Source organism: Watersipora subatra, chromosome 3, assembly GCF_963576615.1.
Source record: "Watersipora subatra chromosome 3, tzWatSuba1.1, whole genome shotgun sequence".
NCBI lineage: Eukaryota > Metazoa > Bryozoa > Gymnolaemata > Cheilostomatida > Watersiporidae > Watersipora > Watersipora subatra.
In genome coordinates this window covers 34,522,329-34,547,312 of record NC_088710.1, presented here as the reverse complement: position 1 = coordinate 34,547,312, position 24,984 = coordinate 34,522,329, and the positions used below count along the sequence as shown (strand labels likewise).

At 36.6% G+C, this 24,984-nt stretch overlaps 1 protein-coding gene across 1 annotated transcript in view; it reads right to left on the bottom strand.

Moving 5' to 3' along the window:
• The window catches only part of LOC137390542 (uncharacterized), a 28,987-nt gene extending 11,762 nt beyond the window's left edge, over nucleotides 1-17,225 (bottom strand). The window contains exons 1-7 of the mRNA XM_068076870.1: nucleotides 17,130-17,225; nucleotides 14,182-14,398; nucleotides 12,334-12,553; nucleotides 7,131-7,265; nucleotides 6,164-6,301; nucleotides 5,220-5,357; nucleotides 865-1,002 (exon numbers count right to left, since the gene is read on the bottom strand). Coding sequence (XP_067932971.1) covers nucleotides 865-1,002; nucleotides 5,220-5,357; nucleotides 6,164-6,301; nucleotides 7,131-7,265; nucleotides 12,334-12,553; nucleotides 14,182-14,299 — 887 coding nt within the window. The 5' untranslated portion in view covers nucleotides 14,300-14,398; nucleotides 17,130-17,225. The remainder of the gene's footprint in view (nucleotides 1-864; nucleotides 1,003-5,219; nucleotides 5,358-6,163; nucleotides 6,302-7,130; nucleotides 7,266-12,333; nucleotides 12,554-14,181; nucleotides 14,399-17,129) is intronic.
• Nucleotides 17,226-24,984: the final 7,759 nt, after the last annotated feature.

Genomic DNA, 24,984 nt, shown 5'->3' with positions numbered 1-24,984 from the left:
TACTGAAACCATCTGATCATCATTTGTTAGGACAAGATAAAATAACGTAAAACCTTAAATTGAACGCCACCTTTAATTGACCACCACCCTGAGAGAAGGGTTGAAAAATAGAGCGCCATGGTGTTCAATTAGAGGTTTTACTGTACTTGTCAGAAAGCAAACACTTTTGAAAAGCTGAAAATGAAGAGAAGAATGAAGAAAACTATGAACGTGTAAGAAAGGAAGAAACTACAGGTAAACTACACTCGACGAAAACATTCAAGGGCAGTATCCACTAATAGACTTCTCTATAGAAATTTATAGCTAAGCCAGTCATCAAAAATATTCTTTTATAACAAGAAGTAATGTTAACAGCGGAATTAGTGAAGTTCACTCTGCACAAACGAATAAAATATTCAATAGTTAGCACCTTACATAATTAAACAACATGCACAGTTAAATAATTTTCTTATTTCCCTAAGAATTGATAAGCAATCTAGTACCAGCAAAAAGGTATCTTTCAAGATACATGTAAACGCATCCACATCCCTCAAAACATATTTAAATGAATTCTCAGATTTTTATTGCTGTCAGTTACATAGGAATTCAGTTTAATAAAAACTATTAGAACAGCGTGTGAAAGTTTTGATAAAAACATCAACTTTACTAAGACAAGAGCCTCAGCTCTATTCATGAAAAGAACATGAAGTCAGACTAAAAAGTAAACCACCAACTAATCACTATAACTAAAGCTCATTGTGGTTGGGCTATAGAACTGTGAGTAACTATAGCTGGTGGATTACAGATGATTTCAGATGGTTGTACTTGGAGAGGTAACAATGACTGTGCTGTTATTATATTGATACAAAGAACACACATATTTACCTCTCAGGGAGTTGTCTTATGCCGCAGTTGGACATGTCTAAAGCTTCTAGTGAACCCAATTCAGTGACGACTTCAGGGACCTCTTCAAAGCAGTTACCAGCAATGTCCAATGTTCTCAGAGACATCATATTACCCAATCTAAAAATAAACTCTGTAAAATTAAGACTGTTACTAGTAAACTTCACCCTCGAGTGTTTCTGATTAGGCTGTTTTTGACTGAGCTTTAAAAATATACATTCAGCTGAGCTATAAAATGTACAGATTTATAACCATGTCTTTTATTCATAGTAATTTATAACCAAAAACTCAGTTCAATACTAACATATAATTCACAAGATACTAATGTATCGGTTCAGTAGTTAATTTACTTGAAAGTTATTTAAGCGAAATCATTACCAATTAAGTTTTATTAGAATAATGGTTAATTACTAGGTGTACACTTTTTGGTAAATATTCAAATAGTAATTGAGCAAATTATATTATTGCAACCCAGAATTATGTAACAATAATATCTAGGTCAACATCAAAATGTGAGCTCCATCAAAGCGCATTGGTAAAAAATGTCATTATGGACCAGCGATTTTACTCAGTGGCAGAAATGTTGCAATAATTTACTTGTATTAACCATAGATGTGTTCCTCAGCAAAGTGCCATATATTTGTGACTTTCAGCTGAGAGGCAAACAAATTGTGATACGGTGAAGTTATAAACATCTAAAAAGCAACATCTTAATTAATGGATTTGGAAGCATATGCTAAAATTTCAATAGACACAAAAATACGATGGTGAAAATGGAAAAATAATTAACATGATATGAATGAGTGATTTACTTATGCTGAACTAATAAATAGTTGGATTACACTAGTAGCTGCTGGTTTTCATCAGTATAATATTGTCATAGCAACCATCACAATAACACAAATAGACATGCTCATCAGCTTAAAACAAGGTGTGACGAAAAGGAATCATGAGAACATGAAGAAAATACAACAAAAGAAGAAACTATAGTAAAGGAAGTGAAGGAACATTTAGTGAAAACATTCAAAGTAAGTATCTACCAAGAGACTTATAATTAGAAACTTACAGCTGAGCTAGAATTGTTCCAAACATCATTTCATGACAGGTGATCATTATTAATAGATATATTTTACACCAGAACGTGAATGTAGGAGTAACAATAAAAGCTTGGATGATTAAAGCAGGTGAAACAATCCTGCCTGGCATTGTCTCCTTTCTAATTAACAATCCTGCCTGGCATTGTCTCCTTTCTAATTAACAATCCTGCCTGGCATCGTCTCCTTTCTAATTAACAATCCTGCTTGGCATCGTCTCCTTTTTAATTAACAATTCTGCCTGGCATCGTCTCTTTTCTAATTAACAATCTTGCCTGGCATTGTCTCCTTTCTAATTAACAATCCTGCCTGGCATTGTCTCCTTTCTAATTAACAATCCTGCCTGGCATTGTCTCCTTTCTAATTAACAATCCTGCCTGGCATTGTCTCCTTTCTAATTAACAATCCTGCCTGGCATTGTCTCCTTTCTAATTAACAATCCTGCCTGGCATTGTCTCCTTTCTAATTAACAATCCTGCCTGGCATTGTCTCCTTTCTAATTAACAATCCTGCCTGGCATTGTCTCCTTTCTAAATTTATTCCTGCTAAATACTAATAACTTTTTACCGGTGATTGCACTCAAACAAAATGGCGTTATACTAATTTAAATCCATTATACTACCCTACAGGATGAAATTATTTCCGGAGTAATTATAATTTCATCGTGTGGGACAACTTAAATCCAACAACTAGATTTGAACAATGCAAAGCAGCTGGAAAACTGTTATTTAGTTTTTCGACGTCTTTACTACTACCATGTGTAACAAGCTGAGTTAACAGTTGTGTAACAATTCCGAGTCGGATGAGTTATCACTATTACTATAGCTTACGGCATTATTATTATTGCTAAAAATAAACAATCGATGCCACTAGTACTACAATTCGATATATAATCATCAGAAGACCATTGATGTACAATTAGTAAACCTCTGTAGCTGTGATGCTTCTGACATGTTTTGGTGTGATAGGTTCGAAAATGAGAAAGCGATATTTTTAAGCCTAACTACGAGGTTCTGGTTATTCAAATTAAATTTAAGAACAAGCACTGACATGACGCTTTACGTTGTATGGAATTTTAAAATTAGTACAAAGCAAAAATTATACAAAAATTCTTTACATTTAATGGAATTTATGTTATAAGAAGTATAGGTGATATATAGGAGCATCTACTGTACTCCTACTGATCACACTCAAACAAAATACTTAAGATATTATCTCAATCTTTACATATTTGATAGTTACCCACTTGCTAAGCCAGCAAGCGGCCAACTGGTTCACAAGCGAACCATATTATCATATTTTTATAACAAACTAATAAATGCCTGGCGTTGCCTAAATAACAAAAAATCTTTGCACAGAAAGTTTATTTTTATATACCATATACAACATTAACCATCATAATCTTGAAACTTCATATCACGAGTAAAGTGTTTTGTGTAGTGCAAATAAATTAAGAGAAAAACTAAAACAACTGTGAAGGCATTTAAATGTGAAATAATTAGCGAGTAATGGCTAGATAGGGTACGATTTGTTATAATGATTACAATGAAAAATGAATTGATATTATTACAAGTAAAACAAACTGAGAAAACAAAATAAAAATTACGAATATGTTGAACTAATAATAACAAAGAGTACATATAAGTACGTGTATAAAAAGGTTACTGTAGCTGCAGAAGCTATCCATCAAATTTTTGAATGCCGCGATACTGGTAAATCTCAACAGTTGATACTTGCACAAATGTAAATATGCGATATCAGAATTCATTACATTAGGAAGTGCCCGAGGGTACATTGTCTGACAGAACCAAAAGAGAATGCAGAGACAATTCTTACTCAGAAATGTCCATGTGAACATTTTTTAGTTTTACAATTGCTAGCGATTGCCCTTTGCAATAACCGGAAATTGACGATTGGAAATGTGCTGTGACAGTTGCACTGTAAACTGAAATGGCACAATTAAAAATTAAAATAAAGAAAAATGAATACTGGATTTTGAAATGAATTTTTAAAAAGATTTCAAAAGAAGAACAAACACAAAAGGTTACATTAATTCTAAACAAAATATACACATTTAGCTTTAATCGCAATAAGGATACAGTAGATGAGTTTAATAGGATAAGAACGGCTTAGCCTTGTGGTTAGTTGGCGTGTTTGCATACTCACAATTGCAATCCTTGTGAGTTCAATTCCAGTACAATGGAATTTTCCATCGCTAGATTTTAATCACTCTAGCTAAACACAGCGACAACAGAAAACAAAAAGATAAACACTGACATTTATATATACAGTGAAACTCGGATAACTCGAAAACACGGTTAACTCAACGTATTTGTTTGGTCCGTTCCCACTCAATGATAAATGGCTCTAGATAACTCGACCGAAACTCCGTTAACTCGAACAGTTTTTTGCCAAACGGCTACCAAGACGGTTGTTACTATCGCTTTAGAATATCACTTTATTCCAAGCCATAGAGATAAACATCGACTTTTAGTAGTTCTTAGGCCTCGTTATTACCAACATTGGCAAAATATTTTCATTAACGACTTTTCTAAAGGTTTGCAAAAATCAAATTTTACCAAACATCTGCTTAGCGATAACCCTCCGAAAGCAAGAAAAGCGAGGTAAAATTCGGATAAATTTAAAGTAAAATCGGCAAAATTGATAATGGGTTTTTAATAGTAAAGCAGTTTTGTAATAACTGACTTATTGCTAAATTGATCTTGGTTAAAACGCTCGGTAGAAAAATACGTATGTATTTTTTCTGAGAAGTTTTAATCGCGATCAATTTTTGCCAACTTTAATCTGAGAACGTCCTGGCAGTCACATCACCTAAAGCAACAAACAAATCTCAAGTGATCGAAAAATATCTATACTTTCTGATTAAAAATATTTAAAACTTCACACGAGAGACCCTTTAACTTGCAACAAGCAATCTATGCTTTTGATTTATATATAGTTTGTATATGTACATGTATCTACTGATAAATACGTGCACTTATGACTGTCCTGATAACTCGAACACTCTAATAACTCGAACACTTTTGCTCGGTCCCTTGAAGTTTGAGTTATCCGAGTTTCACTGTATATATGTATATAGATTATTATATTGTACTACATTACCTACAACCTACTACTAGTTGTTGAAGAAATCTAAGATATGATTGGCATCAGTTTTTCAAGGTTGCTCAACTTGTGAACTTTTATTGCATCATATGTTGAATAACAGCGGAGTGAACATACCTCTCTGGGAGTTGTCTTATGTTGCACTCGGCTATGCTTAGTTCTTCAAGTGAACACAGCTCAGTGACAGCCTCCGGAACAACTTCAATATCGTTACCATAAATGTTCAATACTCTCAGTGACTTCATATTCCCCAACCTAAAATAAATAACCATGAACAAGTAATTACTGAGTGTAGTTCATCTTTATATTGTAACATTGTATCTGTCAGAGCTGTCAAGACTTAAATTTACAATAAAATATTTACACAGAAAAAGTCACAACTTATTTCACTGATTAACACCTTTTTACCAGTCAGAGTCTTTCAAATTGATTGGTTATTAAAAGACCAGATTAGTTATTTACATTTGTACCTACACTATTATCTCAGACTACTACTTTGATAGTTACACTGAATCACCCAACTCACAGTGCCAACATGGTACTTACTTCTTTACTTACAGCATTACTTCATATTATTTACTTCTATCTACCCTCACCATAACAGGGCAGTACTCAGAATAAACATTACTGATATATTAAATTATTATCTCTTGCAAGGCTTAAGCTTCTAACTTGGGAGTTCGTTTTAAAATAATGTTGCAAGTTATGTTTTCAAGAAAAAGTCCAATTGACATCATAACAACCTCACGGAATCTGAACTGTTTGTAGTGATGCCACCAACAATTTGTACCTTGTTAAAATTTCTTTAAAATTAATCCCTGTTCCTTCACTTCACTATAATCACTTCTTATTATAGTAAAGGTTATCACTAAGGTTAAAGTTAAACAAGCTTTGAAACTCTGCACATTATCTAAATAGTTTTCAGAAAATCTAATTTTACTATAGGTATGTTTCTTAATTGAATAATAAATTTCCATTGCATCAGTTGTTGAATCACAGAAGAGTTAAAACAGCAGTGTTTCAAGAACTAGTAGAGTAACCCTACTAATTTATGAGCTTACCTATTTGGGATTTGTCTTATCTCGCACCTAAACATGTATAGTTCTTCAAGGGAACTCAGCTCAGTTATAGCCTCAGGAACAGTTCCTAAGTTGTTGTCATCAAGTTTCAATATCCTCAGTGACTTCATATTGCCCAACCTAAAATAAATAACCATGAACAAGTAATTACTGAGTGTAGTTTACCTTCATATTGTACTTTTTACCAGTCAGGGCAGTCAAGTATTTGGTTTGCAGAACAGATTTGATTTATAGAACAAGTTACAACTAATTTCACTGATAAACACCTTGAAATGTGCACTTGACATGTGTTTATGAAAGATATACATGTCATAAGTAGCACCAATTTGTTCTTCTAAACTAATTCACCAAACAGTTTATATATTTTATTACAGATATTCAATATTCTCATAAAACTCATGAGCTGATATGGTATCTAGGAAAGATAGCTAGGCAGCTAGGAGAGTGACACAAATGCATGACTTTTTGCAAAAAAAAACATACACAGATTTAATAAGATGAAGATAGAAAATATTTGAGGTGAGAGACTTTCACACATTTTCGTATCGAGATGTTATCCTTTCAATATACGCAACAATATCTATCAATATAGTCTAGTAATGAAAAGTTTACATTCCGCTATTATCACTGATGGTCTTTTGAACAGTTCAGAATAGTCATGGTTACAATCAAGGAACCATGAAATCTATTTGTTTTAAAATGTTACTGAGTTGCAGCAAATCATCACATTCAGATTGCCAGCATGCAGCTGCCTGGTGCGCAAGCAAGCCATATCATCCTGTCTTTATAACAAACCATAATACAACAAGTTGCCTATCAACCCACAATTACCGTATAACCCTGATGTGAACGCCACCTTAAAAATACCCTTGAAATAGAAATGCTCAGTGTTTACCGGAATGATTATATTTTGTGTCAGGATCAGTTTAAAAATATTATAGCCACTTACCAAGTTGGCAGCTCTTTAACACTGCAATCGATAACCTTAAGTTCCTCTAGAGACATCTCAGGCAATCTTGGCCATCCAGAGGAGAGGTTGACATAGTAGAGTTCCAACTTCCTAAGGTGAGTCAAGTTTTCCAAGCTGAAATACATAATAGTCAATCTGTTGTAACAGGTAGTATATAATCTAAAGCAGGGGTTCTTAACCAGTGGGAAATTTCCCAACTTTGAAATTTGAGGATTTGAGGTGGGAAATTCTCAAACGTCAGATTGAGAATATTGATTACACGCATTTCAAGGATATAGCTGTTGTACTGTATTTTCACCACATACATGGTGCAGATACATGCTTTTATTGTGGGTACAACTGTATTAATACAGAAACCAAGCCTCGTGATGTATCAAGCAGCTTATTGGATATTTAAATTACTCTATTGTTGTGTTTATCTTGAACTTCATTTTTCCATAAATAAAAAGTATATCATGATAAACTATCCATAAAATATGATTTCTATCACAGTTCAATTAATAATTGATTCATTTTGACTGTATGGCAAAATGCTATCTGTAAAGCCTTCTCCTGCAATCTGAGAGTGGCAAAAATACAACAATTTTTGGCTGTTAGAGAGGGGGAAATATCGAAGTGTGGTTTGTCAAAGCGTGAAATACACTGAAAAAGGTTAAGAACCCTTGATCTAAAGGTTCACTCAAACCTCAGTTACAGGGCCAATTAAAAACAAATGATTTAAATCATCCTAAAAAGTCATGTTTGATTTATTTTCTTCAGAACTTTTCGCGTCGCCAGGTTCTGAGTGCTGTTGCTTCAAGTGCTGGAATAGAGCGTGTGTTTTCAACATTTGGTATCGTGCATTCCAAGCTTAGGAACAGGTTTGGTGTAGAAAAGGCATGGAAACTTGTATTCATTTACAAAATCCTGAACACTGGACACTGAATGCTTACACGAATTCACCAACAAAAAATGGGACTTGTAGAGGGTCTACTGTGAATATGAACGGCACAACTTGGTCAAAATTAAAATAGAAACAACTTTTAATAAATTAAACTGATGCAAAGTTGTTTTGTTATGTTGCTAATGTTTTCATTTGGTACACTTCAAGAAAATAAAATAATATTATGTTAGCGGTTATGAAAAAAAGCTGGTAATTGATGTTTTCAAAAAATCCAATTTAAATAAAAAAATCTGATTTAAATAAAACGATCATGATTTTCCAACCCTGCTCAGTTATACAAAGTTGATTAACTCTGATATTACTTCCTGATATTGAGACCATCGTATGTTAAGCCTGGTTCCCCATTGCGAGGCTATCGGCGATCAAATGGGAACCTACGAGCCGAGTATCGCCGATAGTTGCCGGCAGTCAATGCAAGGTTTCAGAGCTGTTCAAAATTCGCGAAGAGCCGCAGACAACACCTTCTAGAAATGCACTGTACTGAAGAAGGTCAGCACTTCCAAAACGGCATAGCCAATGGACATTTCTATGTGATAATCAGCTACGCACATGTATGAGAACATAGAGCCTGGTTCCCATATCGATTGCAAGACTCCAGCGGTAATATTGCGCTGCAATGCTAGGCGGTTTGTGTTCACATAAAGCTGCATCGGTAATAACGGCGTAAAAATGTTTGCTCGCTATGCCGTTTCAATAATGCTGACCTTCACCCGTACATTGCATTTCGGGAAGGTTTTGCCTGCGGCTCTTCGCGAAATTTGAACAGTGCTAAATTTTTGTGTTGCCGCCGGCAACTACCAGCGGTTACCGGTGCGTAGGTTCCCATTTCACCGCTAATAGCCTGAGGTGCTGTCGCTGGTGCTTTGCAACGTATATGGGAACCAGGCTTTAGCTGCTGAGCCTAGCGGCGCAACTATTTTGCTGCACGAGATTGTCGCTGAGGTCTTGCAGTCGATATGGTAATACTTGATGATAAATAATAAAGGTAGCTACATCTAGCATCAACATGAGTGCATTATATGAAAGTATCAACAAAATCTGTATGTAACAAACTAAATTATATGCAAAAAACTAAATGAAGTAATAAACTAGAAATTCCCCTGTCATACAGCCCACGGCCTAATAATGGAATAAGCGATAATGGAAAAAGAAATGGCAGTGCACGTTGTTGAAAAAGTAGTTGCCAGCAGGAATTGACAGAGTATAGTGTAAATGTTTCTCATTACATTCAGTACATGTGAGCTGTTATAAGTTGATGTCAAGTCTGCCTAGAAAGTTGTTATGCAGTTCTTGAAAATCAGGATAATCTAAAGATTGAAAATGAGGAATGTGATGAAGGGGGGCAGCATTGGGAGTAGCAATATTGTTTTGTGCAATATTTTCATGGTCAATGATGTCCATAAAATCATGATCATCTGGAAACAAAGGGGCTGCCAAGTCCATGTCATTTACATCGCCTACATCTAGTAAAGAATTCTCTGAATCAGATGAGTTGTTGTTATTAATTTGAGTAACGTGTTGTTGAACATTAGCATTTGATGGTTGCTGTGAGGACCTTCTATTTATCCTCCTATTGAGCTGTAATAATTGAGAGACACGTGGACGGCCACTGCATCAGCCACGACGTGGTGTTCTGGGAAGTTGTATGTCCATGGTAGTCAGGCCTGTATTCTCTGGTTGCAAGTTGGGGCCGCTAAGCAAGTTGGGGCAGCTAATGTTAGGCGACGAGTTATGAGCATCTGGGGGTTTGGAGGGGCCGTGTCAGTCCCCCTCAACAGTTTCTTTTATGTAGGGCCTCAACCGGGCATCTCATGTAAAGTTTAAAAAATTTTTATCGGAAAGTATAAACATATTTTCTATTATTTGAGATTTGTTTGTTTTAGGTGATGTGACTGCCAGGACGTTTTCAGATTAAAATAGGCTAAACTTGACCGCAGTTGAAACGCTCAGAAAAAATACATCTTCTTCTTTTGAGCGTTTCAACAAAGATCAATTTTGCCGATTTTATTTTAAGCTCATCCTAAGGTTTCTACGCTTTCATGGGCTATTGCCAAGCGAATGTTTGTTAAAACTTGACCTTTTGCAAACCTTTATAAAAGTCATTAACAAGAATATTTTGCCGATGATGATAATAATGACGCCCAATAACTATTAAAAGTTGACGTTTATCTATATGGCTTGGAAATGATACTCTACAGCGATAAAAATGGTTCCCGTAGCAGTTGGGCAAATAGCTGTTCGAGTTAATGCTGTTGAGTTCGAGTTATCTAAAGCAATTTATCATTGAGTGGGAGCGGACCAAACAAATCTGTTCGAGTTAACCAAGTGTTCGTGATAAAATTTTACATTTTATTCGAGGGCGAGTTATCCTAGTTTGACTGTTACTACTTAGCCGCCGAAAATTCCTAAAAAGTTGGGGCAGCTCAGCCGGCCAGCCGCCCCAGGGAATACGGGCCTGATGGTAGTTGTCAAGTTGTTTTGAAATTAAATTCAAAAAGTCAATTATGCAAAACAAAAGGATGTAAAAAAATCACACCTAATCTACTACTATCTCAAACCTATGTTTTACAACAATAAAATATATATTAATTAAAGCTGTAGGCCTAACCTACTGTAATGTATGTAATTTAACAACAGCAATAAGGAAATATAATTATTATAACTCTGAAATACAATATTAGAAGTAAAATGGCAAGCTGCTGTGTAATATACATAGTTTGAAAGTTGGTTGTGTTGAATGTAGAATGGTTTTGATAGCAATCTTTAACAGCAAGTATGAGAATTCACGCGTCTGGAAGTTTTCTGCAAACTGGAGCAAAATAAAAAAATGTTCTCGGTATAAAGGGGCATTGTAGTTCTGCCCTAGCTTGTACATAAGATGCAAAGAATTTTGGCTAACGCTTTAAATAATTTAATGAAACCTTCGGTAATGGGACAAAAAAACAGGCTAATAAACTGTTTACCACAATTTCGTACCTGTAAATCGGTCTACGCCTCAAACGGTCTACGTTTATTACAGAAACCTTCGGATAAATTCAAAAAACTATTCTTATAATAATTTTACAAAATCGAATAATTATCCTTATAATTAAATATTTTTGCAAAATATTAAAAACGGAAAAATGTTAGAAACCTTCGGCAATTAAACAATGCCATAGACTGGTGAAATGAGCAAGTTTTGCTCGTGAAATGCGCCCTTCTTAATAGTTCTACTATCTGTCGCACGGTTTTATTGGCGTATCGTTGGCCGGTCTTAATTATGATTAAAACAAGCTTTTCAAGTGTTTCATTGCGATTTCAGGCCAAATTAATCTGTCTATTTGTGTATAATCCGATCAGAAATGTAAGGTTTAAGATATTGTCTACAAATAATAGACTTGGTAACATATTTAAATAGATTTATATGTGTTTTGTATCGTTATTATACTTAAACGACTCCATTGAAAAATGGTTAAATTTGTTGATGAGATTTCGGTACAAGGGTTTGCGACGGTGTTGATGAATAATTTGCGTGAGTTATGTGCATATATACATTTATTAAAAAGCTCCCAACAATCACTTCGCTCATGTTTGGTTGTGGGATAATAAAGTTTAAATATAGATGAATAAAGGTGTAGCCTTGGTAATACAGGAAAGTGTGCAGGTAAAGAGGGTGACAGAGTTAGTTTAATTTAGCTTCATAAAAATATAACTTACTACTGTATATTTCTGTTTCTAATTTTATATATTTCACACCTTTAACTTTAATATCATGGCCGGCCTATTCACCTTTACTGATCTCTGGCTTTTTCTTTTTCACCTTATTTTTACCTCCTCTCCATGGTAATAATAGATGGCTTCTGTTTTTAAAGAATTAATTTATGGATATTTGTATGTTTTCTATTGTTTATTGTTATAAGAAATCATCATCTTTGGAGCTCACAATATCAAAATGAAAAAAAGAAAAACATGGAGCCCTGTATAACATTATTCGAACTACCAAGGATCAAAATAAGTGAAGAGCCGTATACATATGCACTGACTTACAAAACTGCAATGTGGTGAAAAACTTTGATCATGGAATTTTGGACACTGCTAAACATGTCAAGACGATGTGATTAATATTGCCTTTCGAGATTAACGCCTGCCCAAATTACACGTCATTTGTCAAAAGGTTTAGATATAGACATGATCGTAAATGAAGTTTCACTCGTATGCTTGAAAGTATTTATGTTTTTCTTCCCCATAAACAGATTATACCTTTTTATTTGTGAAGTGTCAGATAGGCAAAAATGAGTGACACGAGGAGCTATGTCAGGTAGTGACAGATGATTGTCTCCTCTAATATATAGGTGAGTTATTTGATGTCCTTCCAAGTCTGCTCTAATCTCCCTCTCATCATGCACTCTCTTTATAGTAAGCTCATCAAGTTCACCCTTCCACTCTGGCTGACCAGAGTGTCTGTAACCTACTGTAGTAGCTAAAAGTAATAATAGAAACAATGGTAATTCGATAAAGTGTATATATTTAACTGTCTAGTAATCACACTGTAAATTAAAACTTACGCGTTACTAAGGGCACAAAATGGTTGGCACAGAATTTGAAGTTACATTACATTACGTTTTACATTTGAGGAATATTCTTATCTTCCACATGCACGGCATTAACCAGTTAGTACATAATAATGTTAACTTGATAGCCCGGAAAATATTGAACCAATCTCATGCTAGTAGATATCGACAGACATCACCTAACCAGTTAGTGCCCACTGACTCTATAGTATCCCAAGGGATACGACGCAGTAACAGAATATTGTGTAGACTTGGGCAAAATCTTGCAGTCAAACTTACTGCTTCGGCTGTTTGTTATTGTTATTGCTATGCAGTGACAGAATATTATGTAGCCTTGTAAATCTTGTGGTCAAATTTAGTTCCATAGTCTGTTTGTTGTTGTTTGTTCCATAATAATATTTGTTTTGTTTTTGGTAACTCAGGAATGTTTGTTGTCACAGGAAACTGGTGAAAGGTTAATCTATTAACCAAGATACACACTGGTTAAAGTCTGACTACACACGCTGATGAAATTAAACATTTGAATAGCCAACAATAGCTGACTGCTCTAGTGTCATCATGTGTAGAGGAATGTGTTGGACTACACGTCGGTAAAGAATAAACTGACCCTTCTATGATCGACCAAAGGAGTAGATTTTCAGTGAGTGTAATTCTTATTGCATTTTATGTAATGTCAATACAAACAAATTTGATGAAAATTCACTATCATATCATATGAATGTATATGAACAAAAATATATTTACTTATAATAGATATATGAAGGTTACAGGGTGTTTATTTATACCGCTCATAAACACTTCAAAATAAATATGTAACTGATTGGCCAGTAAAAACCTAGTAAAAAAATATCAGCCACATGGTATGTTAACAAGGAAACTTGGCAAAGGGAGTTGACAGGGTTGTCTTGTGTTAGTGCATTGTTTGATGATGTTTCTTACTAATATTTCTTACCGACAACTAGATTTTTTATTTTGAAGTACAAAGACGATACAACTTTTATCAACAATCTGTTTCTTTGACAAGGTTAATTTTAATGGGATTCACTAATAGCCTTGTTGAAGCTTTTATAGCAAACCAAAAAAATTGAAACCTTGAAATAAAAATGTTTGCGAGTGTAACAACTCATTGATGTCTGTGCATCTTTCTGATAACATTGTTTATTCTCTACTTTATAGAGTCACCTAAAAGTCTGTAGAACCATGTAAATCAGCCCCAAGAGTGAATCTTTGTCTCTGTACGTGGGCAGCCTTCTTAGAACATAACTTACATACACTGTCATTTATGATAAACAATTTTTAGTTTGAGTTACATCCTACACTGATGACCATGTTGGGACATTTATCATGTCAGCATAAACTTACATAGGCATAAGATAAATAGATAGTAACAGGCAACATAGAGATAATGTAGCAAAGGAATAATCAAGTAAACTAATATAGTAGTAGGTAAATCAATAAACTTCAACTTACAACTAATTATAGATACAAATTACATGATTTATTTAGATGACCTTACAAAACCGATTATTTTACTTACCAGGTCTCTTATAAGATGCGTTCTCTTCCTTGAAGATATCACTCTCCTTCCGAAGTTCAGAAGAAGCATTAGGCTTGCTAGGAGGAGCTGAACGTTTCTTTGGAAAATCGTTGTCCATTATTGTTCAGTTAAATTCCAGAATAACAGTCAAAAGTTAGTGAAGCTGATGGATGAAGTTGATTCTCTTCATGTAGTAAATTACTGGGTTGTGGAAGGACTGTTAAACAGATGTAAGAGACAACAGTTTAATAGTACAGAAAACTTTCTTTACCACATTTGTGTACAGCTGTATCTATTTATAGCTCTAATATACGAACATTAGTATGAAAATAAAATGAATATATTTAAACCATTATAATAAACTTTGCTTGATGATTGCTGGCAAAAACCATTTCTAATGTTAGATTTTCATTTATCAAAGCTGAGAATTGTTAATGATTACATATACTAACTGAACTGTGAGACATAGTCAGGGTGTATATAGGTGTCAAAATGTTTGATTAGACTAACAGTATAGACATGAGTACTGATAGAATATTCGGAAACTGGATGGCACTGATGTAGGTTGTGTTGCTGTACATGTAAATGCTGGCATTGTTCGTGTTGTTTACTTTTCCAATGCTTCCTTTCGGCATTGAAGGGTTACTATTACTATAATAACAGTTTTACGAAGAAATTGTTTAAAGGTTGACTTGCAACAAAATTCACATTACAGCTATTTGATATGAAAAGATTCACCATGTCTTACTCTGTTGTGTTGTAGGTGCAAAATATGTGGAAAGGTGATTACAAGCTCTTAAAAGCTCAAAAACGAACAGAAAATCGCAGCCACACGAGACCGCCGTAGTTTGGATTCTCTTTCCAAAACGGCTCAAATGTGACGCAGTTGTGAGAGATGGTTTCTGTTAACACTTTCATGCAAGCTTATTCGTCAAAATATTTTCACAAATATACATGTACTTCACGCATTCAATAAAACCATGTCTATTGTTCTTACGCGTCTGCTTTATTGTCCTCGTAATGCTGTCACTTTTAGCAGTGATATCCTATAACTTATCGTAAAAAAACTTTCAATTTTTTAGCCTTATTATGAAGGAGTACATATCATTGTCTGATAATCATGATGAGCTTGTTGGTCACTTGTGATAATCGAAAAAGTGCGGCAGAAATTATTTGCGAAGTATTGGGTCACATGATCAGATTACGACTGGCCGATTAGACCAAACCGAACCAAAACTGTAAAGTAGCGAGCATCTATATTTGATACGGAGTCTTCGGTAAAACCCGAAGTGTTTGTCATAAACTAGTGCCACGATAAGTTTTATATTGAGCTTTTTACTGGCCTTTCAATTCACGTGAGAACATCACGTGACAAAACAATAGCCATCGAAAATCAAAATAAAGAGATTCCAATCTACGGCGGCTTTTCGTTTTTGAGCTTTTGAGAGCTTATAATCACATTTCCACATTTTTGACACCTACACCACAACAGAGTAAGACATGGTGAATCTTTTGATACCAAATAACTGTAATGTGAATTTTGTTGCAAGTCAACGTTTAAGCTAGTAATTTGCTTATATTGCTAAACTTACTATAGTTGAGCAATACATACTAGCTGTACTACCCGGCGTTGCTCGGGTAATAAAAAAGTCTGTGAACATAAAATTGATTTGTTTTTAATATTTGTTTTTACATTTGATATTTTAACTTTCAAACTACATATCTTGAGAAAAGTGTTTTGCGTAATGTGAATTTTATTGCAAGTCAACCTTTAAGTATTTGAGTAAAGCACTATATAATATGGCCCCCCTCGCACAACTGGCGCTGCTACAATAGTTTTCTTACCATAAAACTAAGGAGTTTGTTCCTGTCACTGGTGCACTTTGTTTAATGTTCTGTGTTGAAACTAAAATACTTTTCTACGCTATCAGTTCCCAATCATTACATGATTCCAGCAGTTGCTCTAGCTTCTGTCACTATCTACCCACAATGAACAGACTCAGCAGATCGATCATAAGCAGAACAAACCCTGAAAGCTATTTCTGTTAAAAAGAACTACTTAAAATAGAGTTAACAGATATTTAGCCTTTTGTACAACTAAACTTTACTACTTACTATTTATTCATTACTGCTTTATTACATACTTTTACTACTGCTCATCATGCAGCACACCTATTTTTAATGTTGCGCCAGTATTGGTACAGAGGAAATTTGCCTTTTGTAGAGTTGCCCAATTGTGGTATCGGTGCCAATATAATTATATGGGTGTCAAGCAGACCTGCCAACCCTGGAGTGGGAAAGGAGTGAGAGTCTATTTTGGGGCAATGAAAACGCGAGGATTTGATAAATAGGGTAAATTTTCATTGAGTATAAAAACACCACAGCGAAAGATAATATAACTCCATATAGAAACCACATGTTGTGGAGGCCATTGATAGATGAGAATGCCACAAATATGTGTATACATAGTTTTTTATTAGTAAGTATATGATTACTACTTGAAGATTGGGGCAAAAATCCGGTTTGCTTGGGTAAAATGGACAATTGCGTGACACGAACGTGAGATGCGTGAGGCAATTGCGTGAGTCTCACGCCCAATGCGTGAAAGTTGGCAGGTAAAGTGTCAAGTATCTGAATCGGACCATATTTTTGTAAAAAAATCTGAAACTTCAGATACTTTTTACAGATCAACAATCAGACCTGCCGACCCAAAAGTGGGACAATGCGTGAGATTTGGTCTTGGGGCAATTGATGTATCAATGATAGTATATATAAAATTGTGAATATTGGGGGAAAATCTCTCGCATTTTCATTTTTTCTTTGGGGTGACTGCGTGAGTCTCACGCCCAATTCGTGAGAGTTGGCAGGTATGTCAACAATTAAGCAGAAAAAGTATTTTAGCTTGCTACACTAATAAAGATCATCAACAACAAATTCCTTACGCTTACCTAATGAATTTCGGACCTGCCACACTGTTTACTTCATGTCTATGGCTTGATCAACGTCAACACCGCTGAGGAACCTTTCGCTTCAGTCAGGACAAGATAGCAAAGTGTGGTAGTTCCCAATTACAGCGATGGGATTTATTGCAGCCAATCACGAACAATATAAAAACGACGGAAACGAGAAGGCAGTGTAATATTTCTATTTACTAGCGTCACAAAAGTAATTTGAGCAGGCGATGCATTGAGTTATCTATCTCTTGCATCTTACATCTTCTTCATAGAACGTACTAGAGCCGGTTGCGGCAAGCGGCACGCCTCATATGTTGAGCAGTTGTTAACACTAGATAATATTGTAATTTATTGCCATATTAGCAAATAATTGTTGATGTGATGTACAGTTTTTAAATTCACGAACAGTCTTTGGTAAAAAGCTGTTGTGATAAACAGACGTTCTTGCATATATAGTAGGAGGATCGCCTCTTCCAGCAGCTCGTGTGACAGTCGTACTAACTCGGTCCTGCATTAATTCATCAAAGGTGGTAATTAATGAGTTGTGATTCTGGTCAGAGGAGAGGAGTCGCATTAGCAGATTTTGTCTACTGACCTTCCGTCTTTCACATAGTGTTTGCATATTTAAAGTATCTAAAGCTTTGGTGAGGCTATCTCTTCCTTTCAGTTTACATATAAAACGTAGTGCGTTGTTTTGCACCATTTCAAGTACATGTTGTAGTAGCTTAGTAGAAGGGTCCCACACAGTGGAGGCACACTCAATATGTGGCCTGCAAAGACTAGTATATGCTAAGAGTTTGGCCTTTTCAGGAGCTTCATATAGCACACATCATATCTCTTTATCCTGACGATACATCGCTGCTTGTGTGTTGGATTGTTTTCGTTTGGTTTGGTTGTGAATGTAATTTGTTTCTCTCTTTTATTACGTTTATTTACACATTAACTTTTGAAGTTTGTCTAAATAATTATGGTCATACAGATAATTTAATAAACTGGTTCTTGTGAGTAGACTAATTGCAGGTCTTACTAAAACGTGAAAATGTGACGATAAATAACTCTTCTTTCATGAACAAAGAAAAACATTAATATTTAAAATGTATTAAATCGTAAATCTAGAATGTTGGAAACATGGTATTATTGTTTACCGGTATTATTGTTTTTGCTGATTGTGGGCATCGCATGCTTGTACTGCTAATTGCAGTACAAGCATGCGATGCCCACAATCAGCGAGGTCTCAGGAGGCATCAAGGGACTCGACGATTAGAAATGTCAAAAGAATATTATGAACTACAGACAATCAATCATATTAACTACGTCAACAGAAACCACCAAAGAAATGTAGAAACAATCAAACCTACCAACCACCGGCAAGCACCATGGAAAATAACTGAACTTACCGTCACCCCAACCCAGTACTTTTCCCTGACGTATGTACAGTGCCAACGGAAGTAATGTTACACCATCATGATACCCAAGCCACAAGTTCAGCGCTCTTTCGACGACGTACCCAAAGACAGTGTTCCCTATAATGGACTGACGCCTACAACATGAAGATATGACACCGAACATTTATATACCCGTCCTCAGGCTATTGAAATACCTATAAAAGAGAACAATTTCCAATAGCTCATCCTCTTTTGACAGTGACACTTGTAGACGTACAAGACGAGCTTAAGAGTATATACAGCTGTTGGCATAAGAGATTATTTTACTTAGCTTTTACTACTTGTTATCTATCTTATATTCTAGAATTTTGCTACTTGTGTATTAGGGTTTTGGTTCATAAGAATAAAAGATATTTTGATTGCTATACCAAACATCTGAGATTTAGCATAGTTGAGGCTTACACAAAGATCTGGGTCAAGCCCCATGCTCACACTCTTGGCAATCATTGAATAAACAAGGTGGCTTGCCTAGTCTAATTAACCACAACAAGCAAAGTTTAGATTGAAGTAGAACTTGTGGTTATTAATCATTGATGTTAGTGTGGTATTCAAGTAAAGCAAATTACTTAAATAACCATATAACATTTTTGGTGGAGGTGCCTTATCGGTCACCAACCTTTCGCATAGCTAAGTGGGTATTCCCAAATGCTTTAAATCTTTCATAACACTTTCATAATATTTCATAGCGCTTACCTTAGATCTAACATCTTCATTTCTATTCATATCTGGTTGCTTGACTATCTAGAATATTTTATTTGGTCACTATATTCTACTGGGCAAGTAGATAATTAACACTATTGTGGGACTAATTAAAAAGTCCATGTTAGCTGAGATTTTGGTGACTAATCTAGGTATATCTTTTAGTCAAAACATAACCTTTCGTAACACCTTCGTTATACTTGTGCAGCGCTTAATTACAGCCTATATTGGGATTGATCACCCACTTGCATACTGCTAATAGGCTTGAGGATCCTAATCTATTTTAAGAAAATCTGAGGTCAGATTTACATTTGCCTAGGAGAAAACAACTAATTTACTATTTCCGACTGTTTCGCTTGCAGGGAAATCATATAAACAATTTCACAGCCGCGTGCTTTCATTTACATTTGCCATAGTGTCCACTATTTCCGACTGTTTCGTTTGCAGGGAAATTACATTTACAGCTGAGCACTGTTATTAACTATACTGCCTACCTTTCCGACTGTTTCGTTTGCAGGAAAAGTGCAGATACATTGACAATTTGATATAAGTACAATTTCACAAATTTCTCAGGACACTTTGATTTACCTTTCTGACTGTTTCGCTTGCAGAGAAAACATAAATCTATTCACACATTGGCAACTTTTCATGTACATTCAATTCTGCAGATTTATCCAGTCACATGCTCACACTTTTAACCTATCTTTCTGACTGTTTCGCTCGCAGAGAAAGTATAGCTTCATACTATTTCCGACTGTTTCGTTCGCAGGGAAATCAAACTTATATCCTTTCCGACTGTTTCGTTTGCAGGAAAAGCATATCCTCATTCTATTAGTGACTGTAGATACACAGAGCTCTAGGTTATTACACATAACATTTACATACATATAAGGCCTAATAATAATAATACACCGGTTATAAATAAGTTACATCAGCTTGACTCATAGACAAGCACACTACTGTAAGAAACTTAAACTCGAGTATAAACTTTGAGGTAAATACTAATATAACCTACCAGCTACCCCTAGCTTTCCAACCTATTTACAGAAGGTATTGAATAAACAATTACCAACTTATAACAGCGATTCATACGCTCGCGATACTAATCCTCTACATTTTGTTATGCTGTTAACTTATATATAAACGTTACAGACTCATACTTACGGTTGAACTCCAACCATTTGGAAAGCAACCCTCACTATACAGAATAACTTTCTCGTTGACAGACATAATAGACTATATTTTCTTTGTTACTTACTCGATACTTGCCTTAACATAAAACTGTCCAATAATTAAACATCTCTGTCAGCTACATACATATAAGAATATTCATAAACTATAGAGCTCATTACTCATAGGTTGCATATTAGCTGAGTTTGTTGTAGCAGACCAGAACCTACGCACACATACACACACACACCCTTCACTACAACCAGGAGTCAAACCAGCAGCAACGAGATAATACCCAAAAAGGAGCAGCCGAAGCCAGCGTTGAGCTACTCCCGCAGCTTGGACAAGCTAAACCAAGGCAACACAGCCAGACTGTAAAAATGCCAAGGAAGAAAGTCAATAAAGTACCTTCTACGGCAATAAGAAACTTGAGAAGCCAACTCAAAGCTCCGGACCAGCGCCCACAAGGTGAACAACAAGACTCGGATACCCTCGAACCCCAAGAGCAGTGCCCACAAGGTGCAAACACAAACGGAGACAACTCCGAGAGTTTCATAGAGTTCGACCCGTTCGCTAACGGAGCACCAAGGCTGACCGATGGACAGCTGCTATTCCCACCACCTCGAGCCGGACCACCTATCATCAGTGTAGTACCTAACACTGATAGCATAGAGCCATATAAGAAAGGAGATAATTTTGAAGATTACCTTGAACGATGGGAAATACTGATGGCTCAATACAACTACGACAACAGACAGCTAGTACAAGCCCTACCTGCTAAACTTGTTGGACCAGCATGGGAGTCCTATAGGAACGTCATAAAGCTTAAGCCAGCAGACGCGATAGATTACAACTCCTTGAAGGAGGAGTTGATATCCGCCTTTCGAGTCGATCACCCACTCCGAGAGAAGAACCTGTAGAACATCACCCAAGGGAAGAAATCGATCAACGATTTCTACTCCCGAGATTGTGGCTGCAGGTCGATCAGTGTTTAAAGATTTACCAGAAGTGAATCGCGACCAGGTAATAAAATCCGCATTCATAGGAGGCCTGAAGGAAAGTTATCAGAGATCGATTCTGAAACAAGAAAACATCACTTTACAAGAAGCTCCAAAGGAAGCAAGAAACCTAGAAGCCATAGATAAAGCAGTGACAAGAAATAAGACGATGAGTGTTAATCAAGTAGACACTGACTCCCTCGCACCATTGACGAGACAATTACAAGGATTGACCATGCTAGTGAACGATCAAGCAAGAAGAATAAAAGAAAATGAAACGGAACTTTCGAGAAGAGAAGCGACATCAGGAAACTGCAGAGGTAGAAGAGGTTACTCAAACCCAATAAATAATTATGATGGCCGTCAACGTTACCGACAGCAGTCTAGAACGAATTCATACAACAGGAGTTACAGCCAACGAAGAAGAGATGATAGAATCTCACCCGAAAGAGACAGATATTCCCCACCTCAAAGACCGAGATCCCAAGACACACAGACAAGGAATGAACACCGACCACGAAAAACACATTACAGGAGAGAACTACAATATGGACGTTACAATTCACAAGCTAGAAATAATAGCTCACGAGGAAACCATGAATATAGAAGGCCAAGAAACGCTAATACGCAGGCTTACTGTAGATACTGTAATAGGACTCACGCATTCGGAAGATGTCCTACAAGCTATCACGTCGCAGAGGTGTCAAACTTTCCCTTAAAATCCGATGACAGTCTGACAACGCGAGAATTCGTGCATAACTTTTTAACAACTGATCACGATAGCGCTGTCTCACTAAACGCGAGACGTCCCAGAGAAGACAACCCTTCATCCGAAACGGTCAACTGCATAGAAACAACCAAAATTGTACGCTCCGACTCCGTAGACCGACGACCTAAACGCAAAAGATTTACCGAAGGACGGCTAGGTCTGTTCAACATGGCCAGCTACTTCCAATTCAGCCTCTTGTGCATAGCGCTATGCGTTACTGGGGCGACAGCATCTCAAAGACAACCGAGCAACCCAATGATCTGCGGCACAGGAGAAAGCGATTCTCCGCAAACATTTCAAATAAAACAAGAATATGAATGCTCTACAGATACAAGCAAACGATCAGACCTGGTTCCTCAGAAGGTCAACGTTACCGTCTATAAGAAGAACATGATAAAACAAAAGACTATCGCTTACCAATGTACAAAGTTCACGACGCACGTCACGACACAAATATCGTTCTTCAGAGACATTAAGACACAGACATCCTCGAGCAGCACCCAGAAGGTAACATTAGAGGAATGTGCCGACATGGTGAGACACAAGAAATGCCAAGCAGGAGTTTTGCACGGAGGAGATGGCATATACATCACAAACAAACCAACCAATGCCATGTACGTTTGGTGCTGCCAAAAGAAAGTCTTCAGCGCAAAACAATGCAGTTACATAGAGACCTACTTGTATAAGAAACACGGGTCTGATAAATTCGAAAGTACAGCTGGGGACGTCAGTCACTGTAATTACAACAACGGGCATTGCGAATTAAACGACGGATCAATGCTTATGTGGGATCTAGACCTAGTCGAAACTTGCGAACATACACCATGGTTTAGTGAAGAAGGAGAATATTTCGAAGCTCACTTTGTCTCTAAGAAAAGGGGCCTAGCTCTAACATTCTACAACTCGGGACTGAATTCACAGAAAGATTGCAACAACTCTGCCGTTTCACTTTCAGACCAAGGCCTTGTAGTCAAGTTTTCTACACCCCTGGTGAATGTCACACTGAACGATACACTAAAAGAGAGAATGACAGTCGTGGGTCAGCAAGCTGCTCTCTTCAATTCAATGTTACAGTCACTTGCCTACCAGCAAACTAAGACGGCTCAAGACCTATTTTGGTCAGCCTACTTTTATGCATGCCACAATTTAGCCGCCACTTTACAAATAATTACCATGCTATTAGCATAACACCCGACACTCAGTGCGAGATATCTACTAGACAAACCAAATGTCATTGCTACAGCAGGTCCTGGTTTCCTCCAAGTTCACCCTTGCACTATACTTAACAACAGTCAATACGAAGTACTGCCAATGGAAGAGAATAATTGTACAGAATTTATTCCGATGAACATCAAGATAGCTGGTACAGAAAAGATTGGATATTTTAATCCGAAAGACAACGTCATACATCCAGACACTTATACAGTCAATTGCAAAACGAAAAGAGGCACAATAATGATGCTAGAAGGTGTTTCTGAGTATTTTCCAAACGGAACGGTATCGCCAATAAGAGAGATCACCAACTTGAGCATCCCGGACATCAATCTCGGAAGCCAACCTCTACAAATACAAGAAACCATATTCAGTAAAGCCCACGTACTAGGATGGTCAATCATAGACGATTATGGAGGACTGAATGAACTTCTATCTACCTTAGACAGACAGAAAAGAGTACTAAAATCCATGGGAATTGTCACAAACCGCCACAACACCCTACACTACAATACCATAGAAAGCAGAGAAAAACTATTTGGCTCGTCACTATTCAGCTTTTTATTTGGAGGGCATGTAGCATCGGTTTACGAACTCTAGACATTCACTTGCAACGTCATTCTCACATTAATGGTTTTATCTACAGTCGTTGCAGGTATCACGAAAGGATGCTTTATATACAGAACAAGAAAGAGCGCCACGGTAAACGATCTAGATGTAGAGACAGCACTGGAACTAACCAATATGCCAGAGGGAGAAGACGACTCCGAAACTGAGATTGATATCAACCCATCAGCACCGCCAGAGGATTCAGAATCCGAATCATCATCAGAGGACTTGAGCAGTGCGCCCCCATCATATAAACCCTACGTACCCATATACTCACGACCAGGAGCAACTGACGAAGAACGTGAATGCTTGAGGGCATGGAACGAATACTTTTCGCAGGCCTACAATATACAAACTCCACGGAGACACCCCGAACAGGTTAACAGTGTTGCCAACGCCTCAAGAAAAGATTGTAGAAGAGCCACGATAGATGTGAAGATCAACGGATTTATCTGCACATCACTCGTCGACGCAGGAGCCACGATAAGCCTGATCAATATAAGACTTGCTCGCGAACTGAATCTACACTTACAACCGAGCGACCTGACAGCTACAGGCGTAACCAAAGACACTTTGAATATCATCGGACGATCAACAGTGATTTTGAACATCGGAGGAGAATGGGCAATAGCGCAATAGAGATCATGCATGGGAAGAAATTTTTTAGCTCGATAGATTTGTGTTCAGGATTCTTTTAAGTTTCTCTACACAAAGACTCAAGGGAAAAATCAGGTTTCATCACTCCATTCGGACGCTATGAGTTTAATACCATGCCACAAGGGATGTCAGGCAGCCCAGCTACTTTTACAAGACTAGCATTGGCTATCATGGCGGACCTGATTAGCGAAGGCAGCAGCTGTGTCTATCTAGATGACTGGCTGATGACATCAAGGACTTTTGAGGAACACATCCAGCTACTGAGAACCGTCTTCACCCGTCTTCGCTTT